The 27,833-nt window shown below is 31.2% G+C and overlaps 1 protein-coding gene across 2 annotated transcripts in view; it reads right to left on the bottom strand.

The window, feature by feature from the left end:
* The window catches only part of spn-E (tudor domain containing 9 protein spindle E), a 166,414-nt gene extending 138,865 nt beyond the window's left edge, over positions 1–27,549 (bottom strand). Inside the window, exons 1-5 of one of the 2 annotated variants that reach the window (XM_085814583.1) lie at positions 27,406–27,549; positions 19,387–19,550; positions 15,962–16,016; positions 5,406–5,612; positions 2,107–2,328 (exon numbers count right to left, since the gene is read on the bottom strand). In XM_085814583.1, the coding sequence (XP_085670709.1) occupies positions 2,107–2,328; positions 5,406–5,612; positions 15,962–16,016; positions 19,387–19,541 (639 nt within the window). In that variant the 5' untranslated portion in view covers positions 19,542–19,550; positions 27,406–27,549. Of the gene's footprint in view, positions 1–2,106; positions 2,329–5,405; positions 5,613–15,961; positions 16,017–19,386; positions 19,551–27,310; positions 27,327–27,405 lie in introns of those variants that run through there. The other variant, XM_085814585.1, reaches the window with a different exon arrangement.
* Positions 27,550–27,833: the final 284 nt, after the last annotated feature.

The following is a 27,833-nucleotide window of genomic DNA, read 5'->3' as shown; positions in this document are numbered from 1 at the left end:
AACATCAAAGGCCAAGAAACTTTTTTTTTTCATTTCAAATATGATGGTACAACTGCAAAAAAGGAATAAGAAATTTAGAATTTTCCTCCTGGGATGGCTGACTGTATTTCATTGTTTACAACACGGTTTCCGGTCTTGTCTCGCCCCCTTTCAAAAGAATGATTTTCTTCACTCTCATTCATATTTTCTTCTATAATATACAGCATAGAATATAATCATAATATAAATAATTGCATGTAAATAACTGAACGATAATAATTAAACTATGAATATTTTAAAAAATTTTAAAATAGTTAATTACATTTGTTTTATTACTTTTTGTATTATTATTATTTTTACACAAAAAGTTTCCAGAAGCAAAACCAATGATTCCAATTACACAAAAGTCGAATTTTAATAAATGTTTCCAATCACTGCTGCTCTTGATGCATTACTTTAAATATTTGGCATATAATTGTTTAACTGAATTCTTATATCACCTCGTTGAGGTGCATTGAATATGTTTTTTGTTTCCACATTAAATTATTTACTTGATTAAAGCCAGTTTCCTTTAGGTAAGAAGAGGGAAACATTAATAATGTTAGTTTGATAACAACTTTTATTTTGGGATATTTCTCTCAGATGACTTTTAAATTCCAAAATTTAGCTTAATCATGTATTTGAAGTAAGATGACTTTGTATGATACAACTCCGCTTCAATAAACAATTGATTATCAATAGTATTAATAAATGTTTTTGATTATGCTAATCAATTGCCAGTGCATATTTGAATATTGACCCCTTGATCATCATCAACCCTTAAAGTATCAACTCCACTGTGAACACTTGGTTTTCAACATAAATTTGCGATGACTTCATTATATTCCACTTGGTTTGAATTCAACATTCATCCAAAATGTTAATTCCTACACATTGGCAATCACAGGACGGAAATGTCAAATAAGAAAAATTAAAGACTTTTATTAAGAGCAGTACAAATCCTGTTTCATAAAAAAGGAAGTAAACAAAGAATATAGAAATCTGTTTTTTTTTTTTTAAAAAAAAAAAAACAGGATCAATATCAATAAACGAAAAGAAAAAAGTTGAAGGATCTGGATCTAGAATAAATACAAGAGAAAGGAAAAAAAAAGAAAACAAAATGAATATAAAGCTCATATTTCCTTCACTATCTTTTTTTTTTTCCTCCTCTCTCAGGTGTTTCCTCCATTTCATACATAAATTTTACTTTACTTTGCATATGTAATGCTGATACCTGTGAATCAAGAGCCATTGTCAAAAATTCGTGATGCATGTATCAATTTTGCTCGTAGCCCTGCCTTCTCCCACAATATTACCATGCTCTGAAATGATTTAACATATGCAATGTACAATTTTGTTATGAGGTACATAATTTCTAACGATGACTGAATGCCCGAAAAACTCGGACAACACTTTTCAAATAAAAAATAACTAAAAAATCTCAAAATAAAAAAAAATAAAAATAAAATAAAAAAAAATCCAATACCTTTCAGATTTTATATGTGTAATATAAAATCTGAAAGGTATTAGATTTTTCCAAAGGCAATTCAACAGCAATAGCATAAAATATTTAAAAGCAATATCATTAAATCTTTAGAATTTCTGATACACAGTTTCATGAGCTGAATTTTTTTTTTTTTTTTTTTTTTTTTTTTTTACAGTGTTGTCATTGCCCACTTTGTGTTTCTTAATCAAAAACTCATAAAAGCTTTACAAAATATGAAATAGATAAATTAATTTAGATGAATGTTAGATAATTAAAATTACATAATTGTTGGATAATTAAAAAATTATCACTAATTTTCTTATAGAAAAGACTTTTTCATTAAGCTTACTGTATATAGTTTGCAGTGATACAAAAATTTCAGCAACTGTAGTAAATTTTAAACTCAGCTATCTAGTAGTTCATTTTTATCAAAGCTACTTATATTTGATTCTCTCTTATGATAGGAGAGAACTGATCTTCAGAAAAAATGTTGAATTACATAGTTCTAAAATCTACTACTTAATATCTTAAAAATAATAAATAGCTTCATATATGCATATTTTTCCACATAATTGTTTATAAAAAGTCAAACAACAATGTACCTGATATCCCACGATAGATTTTAGTTGCCAGTTTCTTTCCTTGCACACTCTTCTTGCTATACTTATAGCAGCAATTTTTCGAGGCTGAGTTACAATAATGTTACAGTATATGCCTCGTGATATATGATAATCAAGAATATACTGGGGAACTTGGGTTGTTTTACCACATCCAGTTGGGCCTTGAATAATGATAACTGGATTTATATGCAGTTGCCGAAGAATCTATAAAAATTCAGTAAAAGTTCTTTTTACACTCATCAGATAAGCAAACATAAAAAGCAAATTTTTGTTTTAATTTTTAATTTGCAATTATCAGTTTTAGTCATGATAATGCCATTTCAGCTTTTTTTTCAAAAGGGAAAAAATATAAAGCTAATAAACAAAATGAAATTTCTGAATTATATTAAAATATTTTTGAATAATCTAAAACTTCAAAATATAATTAAAAAAAAAAAAAAAAACTACTACTAGATTGCCTGGAAAGTTTTGAGAATTTTTGATGATGAATACAAATGAAGCAGCACAAAAACATAAAAGTATTTCATGGAATCATATAAGCAACATTCTGTTCTATGACTTTTTCCCACCTCTCCAGCAGTTGGAAAATTTCTTTTTTAAAAAGTCATTATTTATTCACAAAATGTTTTTCAGGTCTTGTTTGGCAGTCTCCAAGAACTGAACTCCATGTGATTCAAATAACTTTGAAATGAACTGAAGAGATTAATATCCAAGAGGATGAGGTCTAATATATTAAGTAATATAAAACATCCCAGCCATATTCAACAAGTCTCTGTCTAAAATTTGTAGAAATGTGGATTCAAGTATTGTCATGATAGAAGACAACACCTCAACAATTGGGCAGTTCTGTGCACTTTGCTTCAATTTCTGCTTTTAAAACTCCAATTTAGGAACAGTATTTTTCAGAATTTCTAGCCAGATTTGCTGACAACAATTCATAGTATAAAATACTTTTAATACGTGACCATACAAAAATGATAAATTTTTAGTGATTGCTTTTTTTAATATGCCCTTATTTACATAGGATGGTCATCCAGAGCAGGCATCATCTTCAAAGTTGAAATTTCCATGCTTAAACTTCTTGAACCACTTTTGAACTAGGTCATCAGAAATAACATTTTGTCCATATATAGCATAAATTTTACAAGCAGTTTGACTTTTATTTTCTCCGCTTTTTTTAAATAAAATTGCATAAGTTGATGAAAACGAAATTCTCCATTCTTAGCAATGCACGGAAACAACATTTATGCTACAATACATGCTAGAATTACATAATGTGAGCAGAAACTGTGTAAACATTTGCTTTGATTAAAGTCACTCCATATCAGCAGAAAAAAAAATAATTAAAAGAAAATGCACTTTGATTTGAAAAACTGCAGAATTATCAATGTTATCATTTCAAAATGAAAATATTTGAAATATGGGGATTACACCAATTTATGCTGTATAAAACTCAAGAATAAATTAACTTTGCTTGCAATTTAATGCTTTAACCTTCTGAGCGTTACGGGTTTAGCCCGGAAATTTCAAAGTTCCTCAAAATGTCACGAATAAGTGATATTTTCTTGATTTTAATTAAAAAATAACTCTTTCATTTTGTACCTTGATTCCTTTTCTTCCAATATGCATCCAAACTGAAATCCGATACATTAAAAGCTAGCAGAAATTTTCATGTGTAATGAATGTGGAAGGCAACCTTCTGTACGGAATTTTGCGGTTGTAACGCTGAAAGGGTTAAACATTCCATGTGACAATATGAGAGGTTTTTCTCCTTTTTTTTTGCAAAATACTTTTCATCAAAGGAGAAATATGTGAAAGAAACTCTTAGAACACATGCAGCACTTAATTAAAAACAATATGTGTCAATTTCTAAAGTCTGCCAAATTGTAAAATAAAATTATGTATCGCATAGCAAATTATAAAAATTAATGTCTCGAATTTATAATCTTGAAATTTTTATAGTTACATGTCATACATTTATTATGGATATAGAAAGAAATATATAAAATTTTATGCTCATAAATTACTTTCAAAGGTATTGAATTTTAAAATGTGCTGTATTTTGAGGATATTTTGATATTTTAAAGGTTCTTGGCTCCTTGAGGTATTTATTATTCTTTACATGTTAATTTTATTAGCCTTTTTACAGTTGCATAATCTTGCAAATTTTACTGAAATATTACGAGATGCTGAAAGAGGTTTTTTTAACAAATGAAAATAAATTAGAACAGAATGGCTATAAATAAAAAAGTGAGAATTAACAGCTAGATTTAAATTAAAGTTTTCATTTTAGTTTCTTAACACCATAGAAACATGATGACTAAAAATACATAAATGTGACAATCCTTTTCAAATCCAAAAATATCTTCATATCTCTTGAATTATTCATGCAAGAATAAGACAAAAAGAGAAAACGCCTTTTTAATATTAAAATATCTAATTTATTTGCATATAATAAGAAACATATCTGAGAATCCAGTTTTTAAAAATAAATATACATTAATTTCGAAGAATCAGAAGAAATTTAGTAAACGAAGTACATAATTAAAAATCTTAAATCTTGTAACTCATTTTCTCAATAAAATATGTCAAAAAAAAAAAAAAAAAAGACATTTACAATTTTTTAACAGTTCCCCCCCCCCCAGAATTTGTCTTAATCAAAAATTAAGAGTGCGACAAAAGCCATAACATGATATTGATAATCTAGGTCTACTGAATTTAAAAACATCATTCTTTTATTTTAATGAATGTTTCAACTAGATGTCAATAACACTTTTTCAAAGTTTTGAGTTAAAATGTTTAACAATTTTTTAAGTTAGGTTTCGAAATATTTGAATGATGAAAAGAGCACAAAGATTCTAATATTTGAAACTTGAACAATTTTGCAAGATTTGAGTGATATATATGGTCCATTCCTTTTAAAATAGTTAAGATTCCTGGAATTCAAGGAAGTAGAAACTTCTTTTATTCAGCACAGGTTTATCAAAGACATCAACGGGTTTGATTATTTTAATTAAACACGAGAATTTATAATAAATTTATAAATACAGCTTCTGCATCTTAAATATGCAGATTAGTTGATGCAAGAAACTCAGTCACAGATATCCTTAAATAGGAAATAAAAAGATGATTATAAATCTTACTGCAATGAAACAATTTAACTGAAAATTGTATGAATAACTCAATTTTATATGTATAAAAAAACATGCATACTAATGAAACAATTTAACTAAAAATTGTATGAATAACTCAATTTTATATGTATAAAAAAACATGCATACCTGTTCTCTGTAACTAGTAATTAAAAGGTCAGGATCATACGATTTGTTTGGAACTTGATAATATGTTGAATATAGTTCCTTTGTTGCATCATTTAAATCATTAACATTCGGAGCATCTGCTACTACAGTACTACTTTCTTCCACATCATCTAATGTATTTATACTTAATGCACTTCCAGGAAACTCCAAAGCTTGCTTTCTGTTTTCCTTCATAAAAAATACAATTAAAAATTTAAGATATTTAAGCATTTAGTAAAATGCTTATATGTAGAAATTATAAATAATTCATTCAATATTTAAATTTATGTGTACAGCATAATAAATCTATTACATTTAATCTTCAGCAAAATAAAAATGACTTATAAAATATTTCCCTTAAAAGTGATACTTGAGATTCAAATCATTGACTACAGGAATCAGTATTTTTTCAATGGTGTGATATAAATATTTAGAATCACATATAATTCAGGTCCTTACTTGCAAAGTCAAAAGTTAGAACTTTATGGGGGATATTTCAAACTTGGAGATTATAAATAATGTAAAAAATAGCATCACTTACTTTAAAACTTCTCAAAATGATTATTTCATATTAATTTTACTGCTATACACCAAGTTTACATTACAATAAAAGTATGAATTTAAATATGCTTTATCTATACCATTTTTAAAAATTTATTTGATCAATTAGAGCAAAACATGCTATTACTCTTTACATAAAGAAAGGGATGCTTTCATGGTTAAATTTCTAAAGAAGGCTTGTTTTCGTATTACACATTACAAAATCTATAAAAGTGCTCAGGCAACCAGCCCATTTACTAGAATCAGATCTTTATATAAGACCAAACTTCTAGAGTTCATCAGCTAGTCATTCACTCATTATCAGTCATTTTTATTTGACACACTATTTCCATGAAAAAATATAGAGATAAGGAAAACTAATTATACAAACAGTAATTTTTAATAAACATACTTTATTTGTAAATTACTTAATTAAAAAGGACAACTTAATATTGTTAAGAAATTTTTAAATCAAAACGTCTAACTTAGAATTAAACTTAACAACTCTACTTCAATTTATTACTTCGTAAAATTTGCAACAAACTTTTGATATCTCTAAATCCGTAATAACAAAATATTGTTCAGGATAGTTGATAGTACAGAAATAAAGAAAAAATTCCCTCCTTATTTCAAAATTAATTTCTTGGATTAACTGATACATCATACCACATGTTTAAAATAAACCATAATGTGAAAAAAGTAGAACTACATGTGAAAAAAAGAGTTTGAGCAATGATTTATTTATTAGTTACCATAACAGTTGGATTGGATTATCTTTTACTCCCAGAATTTTTATACATTTATCAACTCATTAAAACATTTTGACTAGTGTACTTTCACTCAATTGTTCAATATAACAATAATAACAGAAAATGCATTTTTGATATTTGTATTTATAATCAGTGTGGAAGTCTTAAACAATTCTAATCCTTGAACAATCATAACCATATATTCACTCAGGAGTATTCTGAATGCATATCCTTTCCAGTTTTGCCTGGAAACTCGAATCATTTGAAAAAAAGATTCTAAGGCTTTATCAACAGCTATGGAAAAAGTCTCCATCTGTTACCAAAGGATTTTTTCCAGAATTACGGATAGAGCCTTTAAAAAATTCTCCTTTACACACCAAAAGATACTCCTATGAAAAATCAGGTAGTTGCTTATTATCCCACTGACCATAGAAAACAGCACGATTTAGCAACAATTATAGATAAGCGTAACATAATAACACACTTATAACATCTGCACTTTCGTCTGATGTAACTCACCTTAATAAGTCTTCTTTTGTTTTTATAATGGTTATTGCTGTATTTTTCCCTTGCATTTTGATAAAAAAAATATTAAAATTTGGAGCTTGCCTTCTAGAGAACAGCAAGCTATGGATTACTTTTAAAGATATGGTATCATACAATAAAAAAGTGGGTATTAATGACACTATTAGGTACTTTATTTGAAATGGATAAACAACGGCGATCCAACATAAAAAATTGTGGCAAGAGGATATCCATTCAAAAAGGAATGTTGTTCAAGGGCTGTAGATTCACATTTATGACTGCACTTCGTTCATTTACAGCTGGATGAGATAATTAACAGCTGTTTATATAGGGAAAAGAATGCCTGGATATGATCAATAAAACTGTAACAGATTGAAACAATTTACTTCCTAGAAGTTGGTACTCATAACATTCTAAACAGAGCTTTCAATAAAACTGAAAGACTAACAGAATAGCATAAATTGACAAAATCCTTTTTATGAAGTGCAGACGTAAAGCAAGTTCAAAATTCTGTATGAATAATTGGTGCAACTTTGACAGGATTTCTGCCAACTTTCACGGTTAGATGGATATTGTGCAAGTGCCAGAAATAATTATGATAACCTTGTTGACACAGTATTTTTTCCCTTCTATTACTTACAAAACTGCTTGGATTCTCCAGAAGTGTAACTGCAGGTTATTTTCTCATCTGTCAATAAAATTCACTGTTCATTCTTTAAAGATCTTATCTTCTGATTTAACTTTTGGCAGAATTTATAAGGTTTTTTTTTTTTTTTTTTTCCCAGTATTGTTAAATGAATATCAGCCAAACTAGAACATAATTTAAATTTCACATTAAGGAACACAAATCCCATGTTAAAGATAAAAAAAAAAAAAAAAAGAAAAGAAAAAAAAAAGAAAGAAAACTTAAATAGCAAATGATAGTTGGTCTTTAATTACTATTTTATTTCAATTCTATCAAAAGTACTGAAGAAATTTGATTTATTAATTCATGAATTAGATTTCTTTGAAAGATTTTACACTCATAAAATTTTAACACACTTTAGTTAATACAGGGTTGCCACTCAAACAGGAGAATGAAATTCCCTGATTTTTCCAGGTTTTCCAAATGTCTTTTAAGAAAATTTCAGTCTAGCCATGTAGTGTGCAGTGGCTGTGCTGAGAATAAATTTAGTTATGGCACCATTTGAAACCACAAAAACTTGCTAATTCCATACAACTCTGACAGGTTTAAAAAAAAAAGATATATATATTTGGAATCCCTAAAGCATTACTATTATAATATAATAGGAGTTCTCTTCAGTTCTTCACTTTCAAATTTTTTGCCAAACTAAGAAAACTTATTACAGTACAAAGTCCAAGATTCGGACTTGATGGGATTTCAGCGATTCCAGATTTGGAATTTTTCCAGATATTAGATGATCAGATTAAATCTAGTAAGATGGCAAGCATAAATTATACAATTAAAAATATGAAATCATCATTTATGAAATAATGAAGCATTTATGATCTAAAGGGTATCAAAATTCACAAAAAAAAACTTAATATTTATTTATTATACACTTATTTGAATGTAAATTATTTAAGTTGCTTCGTTTTTTGTGTTAATACTTTCTCTTCAATTCTATAGATGGACATAATCTCTTGTTCAGTTACAGATTTCCACTGTTGGAAGTCTTGTAGTTGCCATGGTATTGCCATGTTTCGAGAATTCTGATTAACTTGTCAATCAATTTTTTTTTCATTTTCAGTAACCTCTCTGTCTCTTTCATCACTATTGGCAGCAGTATTTTCTACATTTAGAACCATTCTACAGATTTCACCGTCCGTTGATTGATTGATGATAGGAGCATTGTCATCGCAATGAAAAACTTTGTTATATCATCTGCATTTATTACCGCTTCTCCACATTTCTTTACAAAATCCATTAATTTTAAAATTTAACCTGTGGTCTGCAATATCCAAAAAAGCCCTCAAAAATTCATGGCTATCATCTTCATCATTCTCATTACGAAATATGGTAGCTGGCCATAAATTATGCCACATATTTTTTGAAGTGTCTGGAGGCACATCTACCCACGATGTTGCAATGCTCCACACAGCAGATTTTATGTTAAAATATTTCAAAAATTCTTGAATAGTCTTGCCATTATTCAAGAAATTTAACATGGATTTGAAAAATAAGACTTTATATTTTCCCTCGAGTGCACGCACTAAACCAATATCTATAGGCTGAACGATGGACATACAGTTTGGTAGAAACAATAACACAGATACATTATCTTTCATTAACATATACATTTCATTTCTTCATGTGAAATATGAGATAAACAGTTATCTACAATCAGAACAGTTCTTACATCATCAGGTAAACCAACCGAATTCAAATTTTGCCGAGCCTTGGGTATGAAACGATTTTTCAAACCACTCATACATTAACGCTTGTGTCATCTGTGCTCTTTTATTTGCATGATATATCTTTACTCCTTTAAATGCTCAAGGTCATGTATTTTTTCCAATTACGACAAGTTTACACTTGTGCGTTCCTGCAACATTTGTGCCTGCTAAAATTATTAGTCTAGCTTTGGAATTTTTTACACCACTTGGAGCCTTTCCTGTAGAGGTTGCCATGGTATTTTGCAGAACATATTGCCAAAAAAGACCAGTTTTATCAGTGTTGTAAATTTGTTCTGGAGATAACGTTTCACTATTAATGAGTGCAATGAATTCATCTGCAAGTAGTTCAGCAACTTCAGTATTAGCTGAAGCTTTTTCAACTGAAATTTTTAATTGCATTATACCATGGCGATTGTTAAATTTGGTTAACAATCTATCAAATATCTGCCCTCAGTTTTCAAGTTCATTTCTTCATGAAATATTTTGGCTTGAAATATTGGACCCATCAATGGCATGCCCTCAAAGTGTCTCTGTCTGACCATTCTAGCACAGCGAATAATTTTCCTGTTATTTTCACTGTGAGTGAGGTGTTGGAACCCACAAAAATTCAAAAAGTTCCTTTTTCTGTTACATCATATGCAGTTGACTTTCCAATGCCATACTCCTCGCATAATTTTAAGACAGATATATATTAATTTTTTTGCAACAATTCCACTTTTTGTTGAATGGTGTGTGTGTATTTAATTATGGCAAAGCACACTAGGGCTATCTGCCTAAGGGGAGGGATGTCTTCGTGGAGGACTTTCTAAGGGAAACTGGCTCGTATACACGTTACGCATGACGAAAACACCCACGCAGCCAGCCCGTTCGCGGGCTTCGAACCTCACACCGAACTACCAGTGTTCAGCGACTTTACCGCTCGGCCGCCGGTGGGCCTTTTCTTGAATGGACATCAAAACATACTTTTGCTTTGTAGATCCTGTTGCAGCTCCAGAATTAGAAACTCTTTTCTACATAATCAAAAGTTCAAACTTTAGTTCTCATAAAATTGCTATAACAGACTGCAAAAAATAATAAGCTGGATCAAATCAGAAAGTTAACGAACAGCGCAATCTACTATACTAATTGAAATTCTTTGGAATCAGAAGTATAATTGTAGCCTAGCTTAACAGCGTCTGCTATACATGATTGGCTATATAGCATGGCGACGAAATGTTCCATTAAATTTTGCCTTGCTTCTATCACATACTAAGACAATTAAGACTGAATTGTATTAATTAGTTATTTATACTTACGTCTAATTTTTGCACATGCTTAAGGCTTATCTGAGTCCTGAATAAGTAAATTCCCACATACACTTAAGCTTACTGAGGGCCGGCTCTACATATTTTACTGCCTTATGCAGTCTCTGTGGGTCCCAGATTCTGCTACCAAGCGCTTGTCTAAGTTCTAAATTTTTGCTGTGCCTTAATTTTTGGTTCCAGTGTTTTCTCTAAATTCTAAAAATTTTATCATCCCTTAATGTTGTGACTCAGTGATTCTCTAAATTCCAAAAATTTTGTCTTCCCTAAATTCTGCCACCCGGTGCAGCCACATGAGCTCTGATGCCGGTTCTGGGTTTATGTGAATAAAAAAATCAGTTATTCTTAATTCAAATAGCACTAAATGTAATCTTTTGGCCTATGAGTATCATTAACAAAATCTATTTTTAGGATATGGAAAGAAATTTTTGAAATTTTTTTTCTTGTCAACATTTAGCACATTTAACTTAAATCTGTAATCATCACCAAGTGCAATGTCAACATAAAAGGTTTCCATACCCTTGTTATTCAATTACTAATATTAAAAAATGAAAAAAAAAATAAATATATAATAAATAATGTTTCGGCAGGTTGGCATCAGGGATATAAAATATTAGTAGTTGTGAACGTTTCTACGTAGCATATTTCAGTTTGAGATGTATGCCAAGCAAATATGCAGCTATGGAGCAAAATTACTCAATCACACAAATTTATGCAATCCTTTTTCTTCAATAACGAAGGTATTTGACTTAGTGCCAAAGTGAAATTAAGAAACGGGATTCTCCACGTTTTCTTATGGGAAAAAAATTCAAACACACATGCCTAAAACATAGAAAATAAATTCCTAAAAGAAATTTTTTTTGATGGCTTTAAGGTCAGGATTTTAGATCAATACAAATATTTGAAGTACGGATCTCAGACTTCGTACTGTATACAATATTTACATACCAAAACAACATTGTCTTCAACAATCATTTGTATCACAAAACTAGCTAGTCCAAATAAACTGCCTTTTTTAATTACAAGAAAAGAGTATATAATATACCAGAAATAACTGTTAGTGCATCTGAAATATTTGCAGTGAAATAATAAAATATCAACACAAATATATAATTAAAACAAAAAATTAATTTTACATGTATAAAAACACACACTTAAAAAAGAAATTAAATGCTTATAATTCATTCATCAAAATAACAAACAAAATCAGAAATGAAATTCATTGACTTTTCAATGCTATGTATAAACTTTTAAACACTAGAATTTTTCTATCATTAATTGTTATAAAATTATGTAATAAATGCCATCTTTATTATTTTAAAAACTATTACAAATAAATTCTGGAATGGAAGTGATTATTTAAAAAATAGCAATGAGAGAGCAGTCATATCTATCCTATTAAATAATACATAACTGCCAAACTATTACCTCTGTAACAGTATTATGACAGCAGCTAAATTAAAGAATGTCAAAAAAGCAGTTTTTTTAAGAGGTCTGACTTTTGATAAAAAGCTTTTAATATAAGCATATATTAAATGTAAGATTTTATATATGCATATATAATCTTATATTTATATGTTTATAATCTTATTCTTTAATTTAATACACAGTCCAGTCACATTAATGTGACCATCTGTCAAAAGCCAGAATAACCACCTTTCGCAGAGCGGACTGCTGCGAGACGTGCAGGAAGAGAGTCACATAGGTCCCTGAAGGTGTTCTCTGGGATGTTGAGCCATGCCGACTCTAATGCCGTGGCCAGCTGCGCTAGATTACGCGGTTGAGGATCCATGGCGCGAACAACTCGATCGAGATGGTCCCACAGATGCTCGATTGGGTTTAAGTCAGGTGAGTTTGCTGGCCAGGGGAGGACGGTAAACTCATCCTGGTGCTCTTCGAACCACGCACGTACACTGGCAGCTGTATGGCACCTCGCATTGTCCTGCTGGAAGATGCCATCATCCTGAGGAAAAACAATGCGCATGTAGAGGTGAACATGGTCTGCAAGGACAGATGCGTACTTGTATTGATCCATTGTGCCTTCCACAATGATCAGTGAACCTAGAGAATGCCAGGAAAACATTCCCCAGACCATAATGCTCCCGCCTCCAGCTTGGACCGTTCCGGCAATGGTTGCAGGGTGGTTCCTTTCAGAGGTTTCACGCCTTATACGCCAACGTCCATCTGTCCGATGGAGCATAAAACGCGATTCATCCGAAAACGCAACCTGTCGCCACTCAGTGGACGTCAAGCTGCTGTACTGGCGTGCAAATTCTAGCCTTCGCCGTCGATGAACAGCAGTCAGCATAGGTGCACGAACCAGGCGTCTGCTTCGGAGGCCCAGACGCAGCAATGTTCGCTGAATAGTACTTTGGGAGACACTTTTGGTAGCCCCTTGGTTCATTTTGGTGGTCAGTTGCTCAACGGTAGCCCGTCTATCTGCCCGAACGCATCTCCGCAACCGTCGTTCGCCTCTGTCATCTATGACCCGTGGTGCACCACATTTGCCACGTCGCTGATTTTGGACAGTCCCATTTTGCCATGCACGGTACACTTTTACCACGGCGGGACGCGAACAGTTCACAAACTCAGCCGTTTCGGAAATGCTTCCACCCTTGGCCTGAAAGCCAATAATCATGCCCTTTTGGAAGTCGGATAAATCGCTTCGTTTCTGCATTACGCCAACGATTGAAATGTTTTCCGAAGCCCTCACACACCCTTTATATACGCTCAACTGCACTGTGCTGCCACCTGCCTTCTGTGATTGGTTATTTAACTCTGACATGGAAAGTACGTGGTGGTCACATTAATGTGACTGGACTGTGTATATGCTTGTATTAATAATACAAAAAAGTCAAAATGTCAAAAAAGCAGTTTTTTAAAGAAGTTAATAGACTTTTGATGAAAAACTTTTAATATAAGAAAATTAACTGTAATTTTTTATTAGAATTGAAGGCTCAAAAAAAGACATTTAGAATATTTAAACAAAAAAGTTAACAGAAAAAAATGCTAATAAAAAATTAGCACAAATCCAGATTTCTTGTTTTAATTCTGCAATTTACAAGTCAACTGAAGAAATATCAATCCTCAATTTTTTTTTTATTTCAAAATTTTAATCTGTGCTTATTTTAATGGGTTTTTTTTTTTTTTTTTTTTTTTTTTTTTTTTTTTTTTTTTAAATCTTGAGTATCACATAGCTTTTTATCTTCTCTTAGTTTGATGATATGCACCAAGAGCAGATCTGACATATAACATATCAGGAATTATAATATACTGGTTATCATTAATTGAAGAAAAATCACAAAAATGATGATTTTTCAAGAAGTTACATGTAGAATTTAATGAAACTGACCCAAAATACACAACACACAGATGTAATATTCATCTCATCTCCATTTACTTTTATGGCATCATAAACAGCTTTATATCTGCTAAATATCTGCTTTGCATTGTTACATTATTGTTTGCAATAATATAATTGTAACTATCCTGTAGTAAATTCATTTATAATATATATATATTGTTTATGACATAGTTTCATACCAAAATAATGCATATTGTTACTTTTTTTATTTACTTTTAAATGCATGCACCAGCACATAATGCAGCATTACAGAAGTAATTTTACCTCTAGTGCTGATCACATGCTGGCACGTAGTAATAAAATTCTATGCTTAAAGGCTTAGTAATCAAGTGGTGCACAAAATAATCTTTTATTACATCAATTTAAATCATGTTTCTCACAATAAGTAAGTTGACACACGGCTACAATCTATTTCTATGACACAGCATTAACTATCAATACAATCTCATATGACCGGCAGCGAAAGTGTTAAAGTAAAGTTGAAGTACTATATTTTATATTAATTTGAAGAATTTCTTGAATTTAAACAAAACTTCAACATAACAATTTTAAGATTAGACTTTGGCACAGACTGAAAAATTTCTTAATAAATTATAACTCAAATGCAATAATGTAAATTACTTAAAGTGAAAAATCATTTTTAATTATTTAGCTTTATTTTCCTTTTTGAAGAGAGAAAGCCAACAAATGTACGTTTCTCACTGCATTAACATTTTCGGTACTTTTCCGTTTCGCTGGCGCAAATCTAGCCAAGCAGACTTTATTGGACACAACACACAGTATATACATAACAAATGTTGACATGTTCCAAGAATTATTTATTTTTAATGTTGTTTAAAATTTTATAAAAAAGCAAAAAAAAAAAAAAAAAAAAAAAAAAGACAATAAATTTGTAAAAAGACATTAATTTAAGAACTTACTATGCTTTCATGGTACAACATCCCGATTCGCCAGTTCATATCATGTGACCCCAAGTGATCTCATCTCACATAAACTACGCTACAAAAATCTAATTATCTCAATTATCTACATTAATTTCAAGTTAAATCTTAATTTGGAATATAAGCCCTCGACTTTGCCTTTTTTATATTTTCACCATCGGGTGAGCGGTGTAAAAATATCCTACTTAATTTACCGGCCGCGAATGGCCTTAGGGCATAAAATTGAACTGTCTGGTAAAAATTATATGTAATTGTATGCCAGTATTGAAAGAAACAATCAATCTGATTAGAAATGGCTGCGACTCATTTTGAAAATGAGGAGTAAAAGGTTACCACCGAGGAATATTCCGTTTGGCATCAGTTGTACCTTTATTGGTGACTTTATCGCCTGCTCTGGCAAAACGGAAAAGTACCAAATTTTCTTGCTAAACTGTTAACTGCCTAATAATTATTATATTAAAAATCAACTCTCTCAGTTTAAATGTTTATTTTTAAATATGTTTTAGTAGGCTTAGGAAGTATATTGAAAAATCTTCATTATTGAAAACTGATATCTTCATTATTAGCATTATTGAAAAATCTTCATATATCAACATTTATAAAAAAAAATAAAGTACAAAATATAAAAAGCTGATATTATCCAAAGCATTATCTAACATATTTTATGACAACCTCTTGGTTTAAATAAAAATAAACAGACATGAATGAAATAAATACATACATTTTCTTCTTTTTCCAGATACTTTTTGGCATAATCTGTTCCTTTTTTCCGATAACTAGAAAAAACATTAATTTACGTTAAATATGTAACTTATTAAACCGAAAAAAAACTATTTATTTAACAACTATTTATTACAATAAAATGCAGAATTTTAATAGTAATGTTCACAAAACTTGAAAAGGAAGCATTAAAAATTGAATTTAAATAACTGTTACAGCTATATAAAAATACACATTTTAACCATTAAAAATAATCCAACTTTGGACCTAGACCTTTTAAGCAACATATTTTCTATTATAAATAATTATTTTATAAAATGACAATATAAATTTTCAGATCAATATTTAAAGCTGCATTTGATTTATGATTAACAATGTTTCAAGTTAAAAGTCTTACAGCACATGTAAGAAAATATTGATCTAACAAGTAATTCTTTAAATGTCACACAAACATTAATAAATTCCACACGGCATTAACAATTGCCTAAATTTACACCATGATAATTTTTTACCCTATTTATCATTTACCCATAATTCACCAATTTTTATCAAAAAATGGAACTTGCATAAGAACATTATGTAAGCCTGACCTTCAGATTCAGAAGTCAGATTAGGTTTTGTAAGGAAATTATAAATAAACTACTATCCTCTATTTTTCCCTTATATTTTGAAAAAATAAACAAAACTTAAGATCTGCTTTTTACAGAATAGCAAATAGATTATTTTTAAAGTTGTGAGACTGTTAGATCGATGTACATATTTGAAACATTAAAGGGCTGTCGAATTCGTCAAAATATCACAACAAAAGACTGATGCAGCATTGAATTTGTAAAGAAAGTGACAGTTCTGCTGTTATTTTTACTTCATTATGAATTTTTAATCATCAGAATAATGCTACTAGTTTCACTGAAATTCTTCGTAAAAAAATCTCCAAACTTGAGCTCATAGTTACTTAAGTTTTCATATGCTTGGAAATTTCTATTAGGAATTGCCATGTGAAGCAAATACACAGCAGTGTCCGAAGGACATTACTGAACTCAAATTTATATATATATATATCAATGGATATTCCATATATATATATATAACTCTTAGAAAGTTTTATATACATATGACTACTTAAAAGTTTTATATATATATATGATATATGTGGTATCCGTAAGTGCGACACAACCACTAGAGGGCCTCACCCATGCGCCAGCAGCGAGAGTGAGGTGAAAGGGGAGTACGACAGATGGACAGAGACCTTCTTCTATCCCACACAACACACGTGAAGGTGTAGAATAAGGAACTGTAGTTTTCCAAGCGAAGGTGGTAAATTGACTGTATAATACATCAGCAAGTGCGAGTAGGCACTAATCAGTTATGTGATAAGACTGGCAAAAGCTATACAGAATCCAGTTTGTATCAAACGGCACTTGTATTTAATTCAATCTGTACCTTCTGATTTTCTTTATTAAATGTTCTGTGATGTGGAAAACGTTGGAATTGTTATTTAGCATCTTCAACTCCCACTACATATATATATGTTTTATATATATATATATCATATATATATATATAACTTTACTTAACTTTTTTAAACATATACAGTCAAAAGTCGTTAATCCGTACACCCATAATCCAGACCTCAAAGATACAAACTTTCTGCGCATGCTTCAGCGTAATGCCTTTATGCATGCGCATAATTTTAGCTTAGCTTATACCGTCCGTTATGCACTAAACGCAACGGACGGTACAAGCTAAGCTAAAATTATCTATTTCAGTTAATGTTGCAGAGTGCGTTGTTCCTTAATCTTCGAATTGGAACCAGCTTATTATTTTTTGCAGACTCTTAGAGTAATTTTATAAAAGTAAGTTGGAACTTTCGATTATGTCAAATAGAATTTCCGATCCTGGATCTACAAACAGAAAGCATGTTTCGATGTCGATCAAACAAAAAGTGGAATTGCTGCAAAAAATGGATAAAGGCTCCATTGTTTCTCTAACCATTCCAAAATCTGTTTATCAATTTCTCGCTGCTCTGCGCAGGGGGGGGGGGGACGTCGCGGCGCACAATGAACTGGAAGTTGATCTGTCAGCACTATCCTTATCTTCAGGGCAGATGTTTTTATTTTATTCGGCTTATAATGTAGTATTTCATCTCGATGTACTCAGTCTTTGATATGATTTAAATCAAATTCCTCGTCATTATAAACATCACGAATACAAATCAAATAGTTTTCTGGTTGCAATTTTCTAATTTCGACTATGCGTAATATATGCTTTACGTATGCACGCGCTGAAAGAAATGTTTAATAAAGTAAACAAATAAATATAAAGCTTTTTTTTTGGAAAATTTTGATAGCCTTTAGATCATAATTGCTCTTCATTTCATAAATTATGGTTTCATATTTTTAATTTTATAATTTCTGCATGCCATCTTACCAGATCTGATGATCTACAATACGGAATCGCCGAAGTCCCGACGAGTCCGGATTAAAGACTTTTGACTGTATATATCATATATACATCACAGATTGCTCTTTATTTAATTAGCTATATATATTTTATATACATATGAAAGTTTTATACATATATATATGATAAACTTAGACAGTTTTATATGTGTATGACATGAATATATGTTGCATGTATGTATCTACACAGTATCTAATTAAATAAAGAGCAATTTGTGATTATTTAACCAATTAATGAGTAATCTGGTCATTAAAACTTCCAAAGGAATTATTAGCACAGTTTTAGTGGAATCTTCATAAACTTTCACAGTCAACAGGAAAATACATAAGTATGAATTATAGCAAACAATTTGTATAACATTGAAAACAATTCCCATACAAATATCTGCCTGAACTAGGTATATTATATAGAAGTTTATAACAGAGAAGAAACTGCAAACTTTTATTTTAAAATAGCTCCCTCAATGAGAAAATGTATTTCTGCTATTGTTGTTTAACAGATTATGGCATATTATGTGAGGGCTGTCTCAGAACGGCTTTATAGAGGACTTTCTTAGAAAAAACGACTCACAGTCATGTTCCACAACAGGAAAATTACAAAAATGAAAAAAGTTTCAGTTTGTGGTGTATAGTAGTCAATGTACTCATCTGAAACTGTGATGAACTAGCAGAAGTCAACAGTTTTATCCATTAAGTCACAGTATGCCCCCCTTTTCTATTTTTATGCTGCAGTAAATATCCCTATAAAAATTTCATATACACAAAATATTTTGCTGCTAAAAATCATACCAGGACAAACACCAGTGTTTGCAACTAGCATGTCTTGTACAGGAAGAAAAACTCAGAAAAAGTTGATATTACGAAGTTTACTCTAAGACAAATTATTTAGAAGCAATACCATAATAAAGCAGATTTACTCATTTTACATTACAAAATATGCATGAGTGTTCTTTAAAAGGCTACTTACCATTTTGAAGGAGGAAGTGGAGGTGGAAATTTATCAATATTATCAATGCCTACACCACCTGTAGCAGTAGGAGCTACATATAATTCTTCAAGTTTATCATCCAAGGAAAAGAATGACTTAATGTGATCCAGTGTAATTTCATTACTTGTGGTCATAACGATTGTCTATAATAATAAAAAAAGGTTAGATTTGTTTAGTGTACGTGTATCTATATATAGTGAAAGCGAGACAGAAATATACACACACTACATACACTCTTTTGCAATCGAAGCACCAAGAAGAACTTTTGCAATTGTAACAAAATTTGGCATGCAAAAACATCTTGATCAAACATGCAAATGATCAAAGTTTCAAGGCAAATGAAAGGAATTGCAATCATAGCGCACATTTCTAGTGCACAATTCGCAAAGTATAAAACCAGTAATAGAGGCGGAAAATTTATCTTTTTTTGTTTCTGGCTTTGTAATTCTCTAAAGAAGCAAATAAAGACGCCATTATGACAATATCAAATACCTTACAGACAACTAAATGACTTTGAACATGGTCGCATTGTAGGGTTGTGTGAAGCTAGGAGGTCGTACCGAGCAATAGGTTGCCACCTGCAGCATACAGACACTGCTGTGCAAAGATGTTGGCAGCAATGGTTGCTACTTGGAAATTATGCACGAAATGAAGGCTCTGGAATTGCCAAGGACCACAAATGCAAGGCAAGATAGGATGATTGTTCTCCAGGCCCGAACCGCCCCAACGGTATCATTATCTACTATTCAACGCACTACATCCACGTCTGTACCTCCCGTGGTACCGTCCACCATTTCACGGCACTTGTCTGAGGCTGGGTTATGCTCACAGAGGCCTCTAAGATGTTTGCCTTTGACCCCACAACATCGGCAGAGTCATCTGGAGTGGTATGGCAGCTGATCATCATGGCTGCCATCATACTGCCATCGTATAGTGTTCAGCAATGAATCTCGCTTCACTTCATCACGAGAAACAGATGACCACCGCGTTCGTGTCTGAAGAGGACGAGGCCAGCCTCGAATCAGCCTTTGTTTTACAAAGGCATACAGCTATAACCCCTGGTGTGACAGTGTGGGGCACTACTTCTTATAACAGCAAGTCATCTTTAGTCATCCTCCGTACATCTTTAATAGCTCAACGAAATGTTGATACCATCCTGCGGCCTGTTGCATTACCCTTCATGGCACGTCAGCCTGGGACTATTTTCCAACAAAATAATGCCAGGCCACATACCGCTCGTATATCTCTGGATTGTCTCCGAGCGGTTGATACTCTTCCTTGGCTAGCAAGGTCACCAGACTTTTCACCAGTCGAGCATGTCTGAGGCATAGTAGGCCATCAGATTCAGGCACCACAAAATATCACAGATCTGGAGCGACAACTGATGAATGCTTGACAGTATGTGTCACAAGACATTACGAACCTCTACCACTCCTTGCCTCGACGAATTTTAACATGCATTGCCGCCAGGGGCAGTTCGACCAACTACTAATTTGAATACTAATGGGTGATTGTGAGCCGTGAACAGGTACTAAGATTTTTTTAATCATTTTAATCTATGTATAAGCTAGACACATATTCAATTTCATCAAAAAACAGCCACGTCCTTCACGGTACTTCAATTTTTTTACAAAAAAAAAGTTGTATATATAGATAGAGTTACAAACACACACCATATATACATATTTACAACAGGGATAAATAGAAAGGGCTAGCTCATTTCTTTGTTCGACTCCTCGCCGACGCGAGCCTAATGGAGAAAATTAACAGGCAGTAATCTGACGTTACTGTGATGCCACCTGTTCTGATTTCCCGCGTTTAAAACTGTAGTTTCATTCAGCTGCGAGACGATTTTCTAGAGGTTACATATCCCAAATTAATTTTAATCATATATATATCTGTTTTCTAATAATGTATATATTTAAAATAATTTATATATATGTAATTTTAGTCAGTTTTTATTTTAAATTCTATATTGTAAAGTACCATTTAGGTAATATGGCTTTTTGCGCTGTATTAACTTGCCGTAGCACTTACAGAAGTACGAAAGGATGAGAAATTTTATTTCATGGGACCAAAGGATCCAAATGAGGTTTTGCTTTTGACGAAAGAATGGATACACAAATGTCAAAGACAAGATTCTATTAATGTGAAGAGCAGAAAAATCTGCAGCGAACATTTTCTATGCAGTGTTTATGAAGATGATATGAAAAATCGCTTGTTTGGATAGTCACAAAAAGAAACTGTTGAAATGGAATGCTGTGTAGAAAGTAAATTATGATGACAATAATAAATCGAAATTGATGATGACAATAGTAAATCAAATTTTAATGATTTTGAAATAAAACTCACAAATATAGATATTCCAGAATGCCCTAAGTTTAAGGATAAACAAGAATGCATTGATAATTTGAAGAACCACATAATATCCTTAGAAAATTGTATTAAAGTATTGAAAAATAGAGAAAAGAAAAATTTTAGAATGTTTGTTCAGTGGCAAAGAAGGTGGACGACATCTAGACAGAAATTAGTATCAGAAATTAAAATCTCAAATATTGAAATTGGGGGGGGGGGGGTAGGAACAAATCGGAGAATTTGAAAAAATGTCTAAAGCCTATTTTTATAAAGACGCAGATTAATGTATTACTGAAAAAGAAGGAAAAAATCAGGTGGACTAGTGAAGATATTTCACGTTGCATTGCCATAAGAGCTCTGTCATCTTAAAGCTATGATTTTCAGAAAGAAAAAAAATTAAGAAAAAAACTGGAATATCTTTATCTAGTATTGGTAAATTAAAGAAATGGTGCACTAAATTTTAGTGTAGTCCAAGAATTCAAAGTGATGTTCTTACTCTAAAGAAGGAAAGAGGCGAATATTCGTATTCCGTAGAAAAAATATGCGTTCTCAGTTTCGATAAAATGCATATAGATTGAAAACTCTGCTATCACTCTAAACTTTACCAAGTTCTGTTCTTTTGAAAACGTGCAGTTTGTTTTAATCAGAGGTCTCATTTCGCACTCTGCCTCAAATTACTGAGAAACCACGTTTTAGATAAAGGATTTGTTTTAGAAAGATGGAACTGTTTTAAATTTTGTTATTATTAAAGAGGTTTTAAATAGAGATTGAGAAGAAATCAAATTATGTCACAAACTAAAACCGAATTATTTAATGGTCAAGGGAAATGAGAGACAAAAAGTCGCTCCAGAGAAAACATTATTTTCAAAAAGTACCGCAAAAGGTATACTCCACCCCACAGGAAATCAAAAAGCATCTGACTTCTATGAGTTAATCGATAATATCTCTGGTATTATGAATAGTACCAACAAGAATAACAAGTATTTAACAAACTAATTTTGTTAAGTACTTGTTAAAGTTATTCTTATTGTATCCCTTGTAACTAATTATTGATTAGATTTTGTGCTAGATTAGCATTCTAGATAAAATATAATAGTATAAAACATCAAAGTAATTGGCATAAAAAGACCTGCTTCCTTTACTCATACTTTTGAAAAATTAAAAGTACTGTATTAGATACTCTGAGTAAAGCTATTTTGTCAAAATTAAGGTAACAATCTTATATACATTTATTTAATTGTTATATAGATATAAGTATAAATTACAAAATTATTTTAAAAATATCTATTATTATATTGAATCGGAAGAGAATTATAACAATGTAAAATTTACAATTAGGCAAAAAATCAAACGTAGGTTAGCAGAAATGTTGCCATATATGTTTAAAACTGTCAATGTAAAATTGTTTTTTGAGTAAATTTAAATAGCTGCTATTATAGTTACCTTAGAAGCAGTATAAAAATTCTCTCAGTTCACATGCAGATAAAGAAATGATTAGAAATAAACATTCATTAAATAAAAAACCTGCAAATAAAAATTGAAAAAAAACCACAGAACTTTATGTTAAAAGAGTAGCACATTTTATCTATTATTTTAAAATTGAGTAAGTATTATTAAATTTTTTAATAGTTTAGTCTAAAATGCATAAAGCAGTTACATTGTCTCTTCCAAATTATAGCTATCTTTCACACACAGCTCATTTCAAACGCTGGTTCAAAATCGCTAATGTTCAAGCTGTGAATTGCATCTGCGCACTGAGTGTCATCATGACTACGTCATCACTTCTCACTTTCTGCTTCAGGGGGAAAAGCTCTATGAGCTAGCCCTTCTCTTTTAAGTCCTGTATTTACAAAACAGTTTTTTTTAAAAACAATTGGGGTATTGTTGTTTAAAAGTTTTGGTTTTTATGTTTATTAAATTCTTTGTTGCATTTATAAGATTAATTGAAATTTATTATGAATTTAAAAAATTTTTGTCTTTATGAAACATCAGTTCTAAATTTCTTACTTTATGTCTTACATATATATATATATACCTTATTTCATCACATATTTCTCCTCTTATTTTACTAATTTTGGTAAAAGTATAGTTTAGGGTACCCATTGGTGAAACTTGGCGATTTTTGGCGGTACATGGATACCGATTTTGTGCAATTCTTTGACTCGTTATTTTGGCTTGCGAAGCGGCGATTTTTGCGCCGCTACACAAAGCCAAAATAACAAAACAAACAATTGTACAAATTCGGTATCCATGTAGACATCGACTTATTTTCACTTAAAAAAAATCCCCGGATTGCACAAAAATGGCATTGTGCACACCTTTGACTTTATCCATGTACACGGTCGACCTATTTTCACTTAAAAAAAAATCCCCGAATTGTACAAAAATAGCATTGCGCACTCTTTTAACTTTATCCATGTACACGTCGACCTATTTTCACTTTAAAAAAAAATCCCCAAATTGCTCAAACTTGCATGCGCACTCCGTTTACTTTGTCCATGTACACATCGATATATTTTCACTTAAAAAGTCAAAGGAGCACCAAATTCTACAAAATAGGCAAACAAAAAATGCGTAATCTCAATAAAATACATTTTAAACCAAAAAATAAAACATAAAAGAGGAAAAACATGTTATACATTTAAGCACTACCAAAAGCAAATATTCACTTACCATGATTTTCGAGTTCGCTTCGTACACCCAGAGCCACATAAAAATCAAAACATCAATCATACTCAAATGACTTTTTTCAAACCACATACTCTTTCTGATCGAACGCTTCTCATAGTGACTATATGAACCTTTCTTCCTACAAACCCATTCAAATCCATCTAAATGGTTTTTATGTTCTACTAGATGCATATCCTTCCTACATACAGGACACTTATAATAGTTACTAAGTAAACCTTCATTTATACACCAGTTAATTAAAGCTCTTTTCCCCTTTCGCTCCAAATCGTACAGAAACTTCAAATTAATCTTACTACATTCGGCCATTCTACCGCCTAAGTAATCAAACCAACACACACCACAAAAACGCTTACAAAACATCCTATGATTCAAAATTTCCCAGAATCATGCACCCGATTACATCACAATAGGGTTTTCATAACATTCAACTACTCAGGATTCCATAAATGAAACAACAACTTGGTGATAAATCAAACAACAACTTCGCCATAATACAAGGGGTACCTTAAGGTCTACTCGATCCCTAATTTTATTGTTCGAATATCGAAAGGCGAAAATTATGCAGGTAATTTAATTTTCGAAAGATGAGGCTATAGTAAGACAACAACAAATAAAAATTAGTCATGAATAAACTACTGGCAGATATCACAATACTTTTTCGTTAAAAGAAAACTCCATTTCGATATGAATATATAATAATGTTAGCATTACAGTGACTAATAAGATGTTTTTATTTCTACTTCTCTGTAACTTGAATCTTGCCTGTTCTTATTGTTCTCTCATCTACTGTCATGGCTTCAAATCATCCATAAACAATCGCAGAATGTGAATGTTCCAACTGATTTACCTAAATTGTAGACCGAATGTCAGTTTGTATTTTCTTTTTTGTGATTTATCAATTTCTATATTAGGCTTCCATAAAGTTCAACAGTTAGAAGAGAAAGGTTCAGCTTTATCTCTGAAGATAGTTTGAATGGGTTTATCATTATTGGTAAGATGAAAATCACTATGTGGACGAATTTCATTTTAAAATTTTAAGCTTGTTTTCTGAATGCATTTAGGAAGGGAAAAATCACATGAATATTTTTTTAATTTTCCAAACTTAGCACTAAAAAGCTAGAATTAAAAATATGAAAGGATATACTTTCCGCATATGCATATGTATGTGTGTTTATGCATACGTAAAGATACGCATATGTATGTGTGTGTGTTCAGTAGATTATATGATTATTATGATTGGTTGCATGATTGTGGTGAATTTGACTGATGGGAAAATAATTTGCTGGATGTTAGGAAGTACGTCTGGCATTGTATACTGTGCGTTGTAAAATGGCTGCCGGTGGTAAAGTAGGTGTTTGGTGGTATAGAATCAGACAGCGAAAAGTGTCGTGGTTGAGGACAGAAGAAAGGAAACTTTGTTGGACATAATTCAACGGAATTATAAGTGTCCTGTTTGTATGAAGGGAATGCGTATGGTCACACATAAAGATCATTCAGATGGCTTTGAATGGTTTTGTCGCAAGAAAGGTTCAAATACTCACAACATAAAGTGTTCCATTAAAAAATGAACACAGTTTGAGGAAAGTTCACATGGAAATTTCTAAATAAGGTAAGTGGATATTTTCTTTATGTAGTGCTTAGTTGGCATAAGATGAATTCCCTTTTTTTTTTTTTTTTTTTACTATTTGATTTAAAATGTAGTTTATTGAGATTATATATTTTTTGTTTGGCTCTAGTGTAGAATTAGGTGCTTCTTCAATTTTTTAAGTGAAAACAGATTGATGTGTACATGGAAAAAGTCATGGGAGTGTGCAAGGCCCAGTTTTTGCAATTCTCTGATGTTTTTTTAAGTGAAAACAGGTCGATGTGTACATGGGTAACGAGTTTGTGAAATTTTTTTTGACTTGCTATTTTGGCTTTGTGAGGCCCCAAACTCGGTGTCCACATACCGTCAAAATCACCAAGAGGCACCTGTAAATATATTTTTGCAAAAAGGAGTACTTTATTCTATGCATACGTACAGCCATCACGCAAAAAATTGTCCGAATGGATTCGGAAATGGTTATTTCCGTCAAAATATAATAATGGAAATTTTTTGCAATTACAAAGAAAGAAAAATTAACACAGTCCATGAACAAAGAAATGCAGCATTAACCTTCATGGAACAAAACAACTTAATTTTTTATCAATAAATACCTTTCAACTAACAAAGTGATTCCCAAAATGTTGATTGTGACTCACCAGTAGATCAACAGAATTAAACAAAAAGTATTAGAACAATTTTGAACTGATAATTAACTGTTAATATTTATAGATGCACATTTATTATTATACCTCCAATGCTTATTATTTTCTACAGAAAATCTTTCTCCTATTCATTTAGTAAATGTAATCTATTTGGACTGATTTATAAGAAAGAGCTATGCAGAAGTGGGTCGCCAAGCTTAAGTTTGGGATATATTGAACATGTGATTTGTTTATACAATTTCGCTTTCATGCATCTCGAAAACATTAAAAAGGAATGGCATTTTATCGCACAAAATGGAGTCACATAAACAGTAGTCATATGAATTAGTCAAACATAATATTCGAAAGAAAATACCGCTTAAAAAGTCTTTATTCTCTGCATAAGCATTCAGTTAAATGTACATAAGAAAAAATCACTTAAAATCTACATACTATTAAATAATGGTAAATTAACAAATTCCGCTCAAACGCATGCAAATAATTTTACGTGGTAGCTCACATATTAAGATATACTATTAATCAATTTATTCAAAAAAAAAAAAAAAAAAAAAAAAAAAAAAACAATGCTAATGATACATTCTTCGCGATATTTCTAAAATTCTTCACTTACTGAAAGAACATTACTTCCTATTTTTTTATTCTGAATGTCACTGAATCTAACTTGTAATCACATGAAACATTAACAAAACCAAAATAACAACTTACATTGAGATACAAAGACAGTAGTACATAAAACACGTTTTCCAGACAACCACACTGTTCCCGTCACAGGCGCTATTGACAAACATTTCAAATCAGAGTTGCCAGCTTCCACAGTAGCATATGTTCATAAATATAGTATGAAAATTGTGTTACTATTTTTTTAAACTTTGATTTTCCTTTTAATTTATTATTAGATAGTTTCAAGACGCAACTTTGGCGAAACTTCCTCAACTCTCTCGCAACTGAAGATAATTCTCTTTTTGACATTGCAAAGAAATTTAAGAAATCCTTCAAACAAATTCCGCCACATAATGGTACCAAAGGAATGATTTATTCAGACGAAGATAAAGCTAACACATTTGCAGATATACTAGAAGAAACGTTTACTCCCAATACTACCCCTAGGATAACAATCATATCTCAAAAGTTAA

The sequence above is a fragment of the Stegodyphus dumicola genome, chromosome 4 (assembly GCF_044657685.1).
Source record: "Stegodyphus dumicola isolate Sdum_Otavi_A_Nest chromosome 4, ASM4465768v1".
NCBI classification, from domain to species: domain Eukaryota; kingdom Metazoa; phylum Arthropoda; class Arachnida; order Araneae; family Eresidae; genus Stegodyphus; species Stegodyphus dumicola.
Note: the sequence above shows the minus strand (reverse complement) of the source record. Positions and strands in the feature narration are given on the sequence as shown.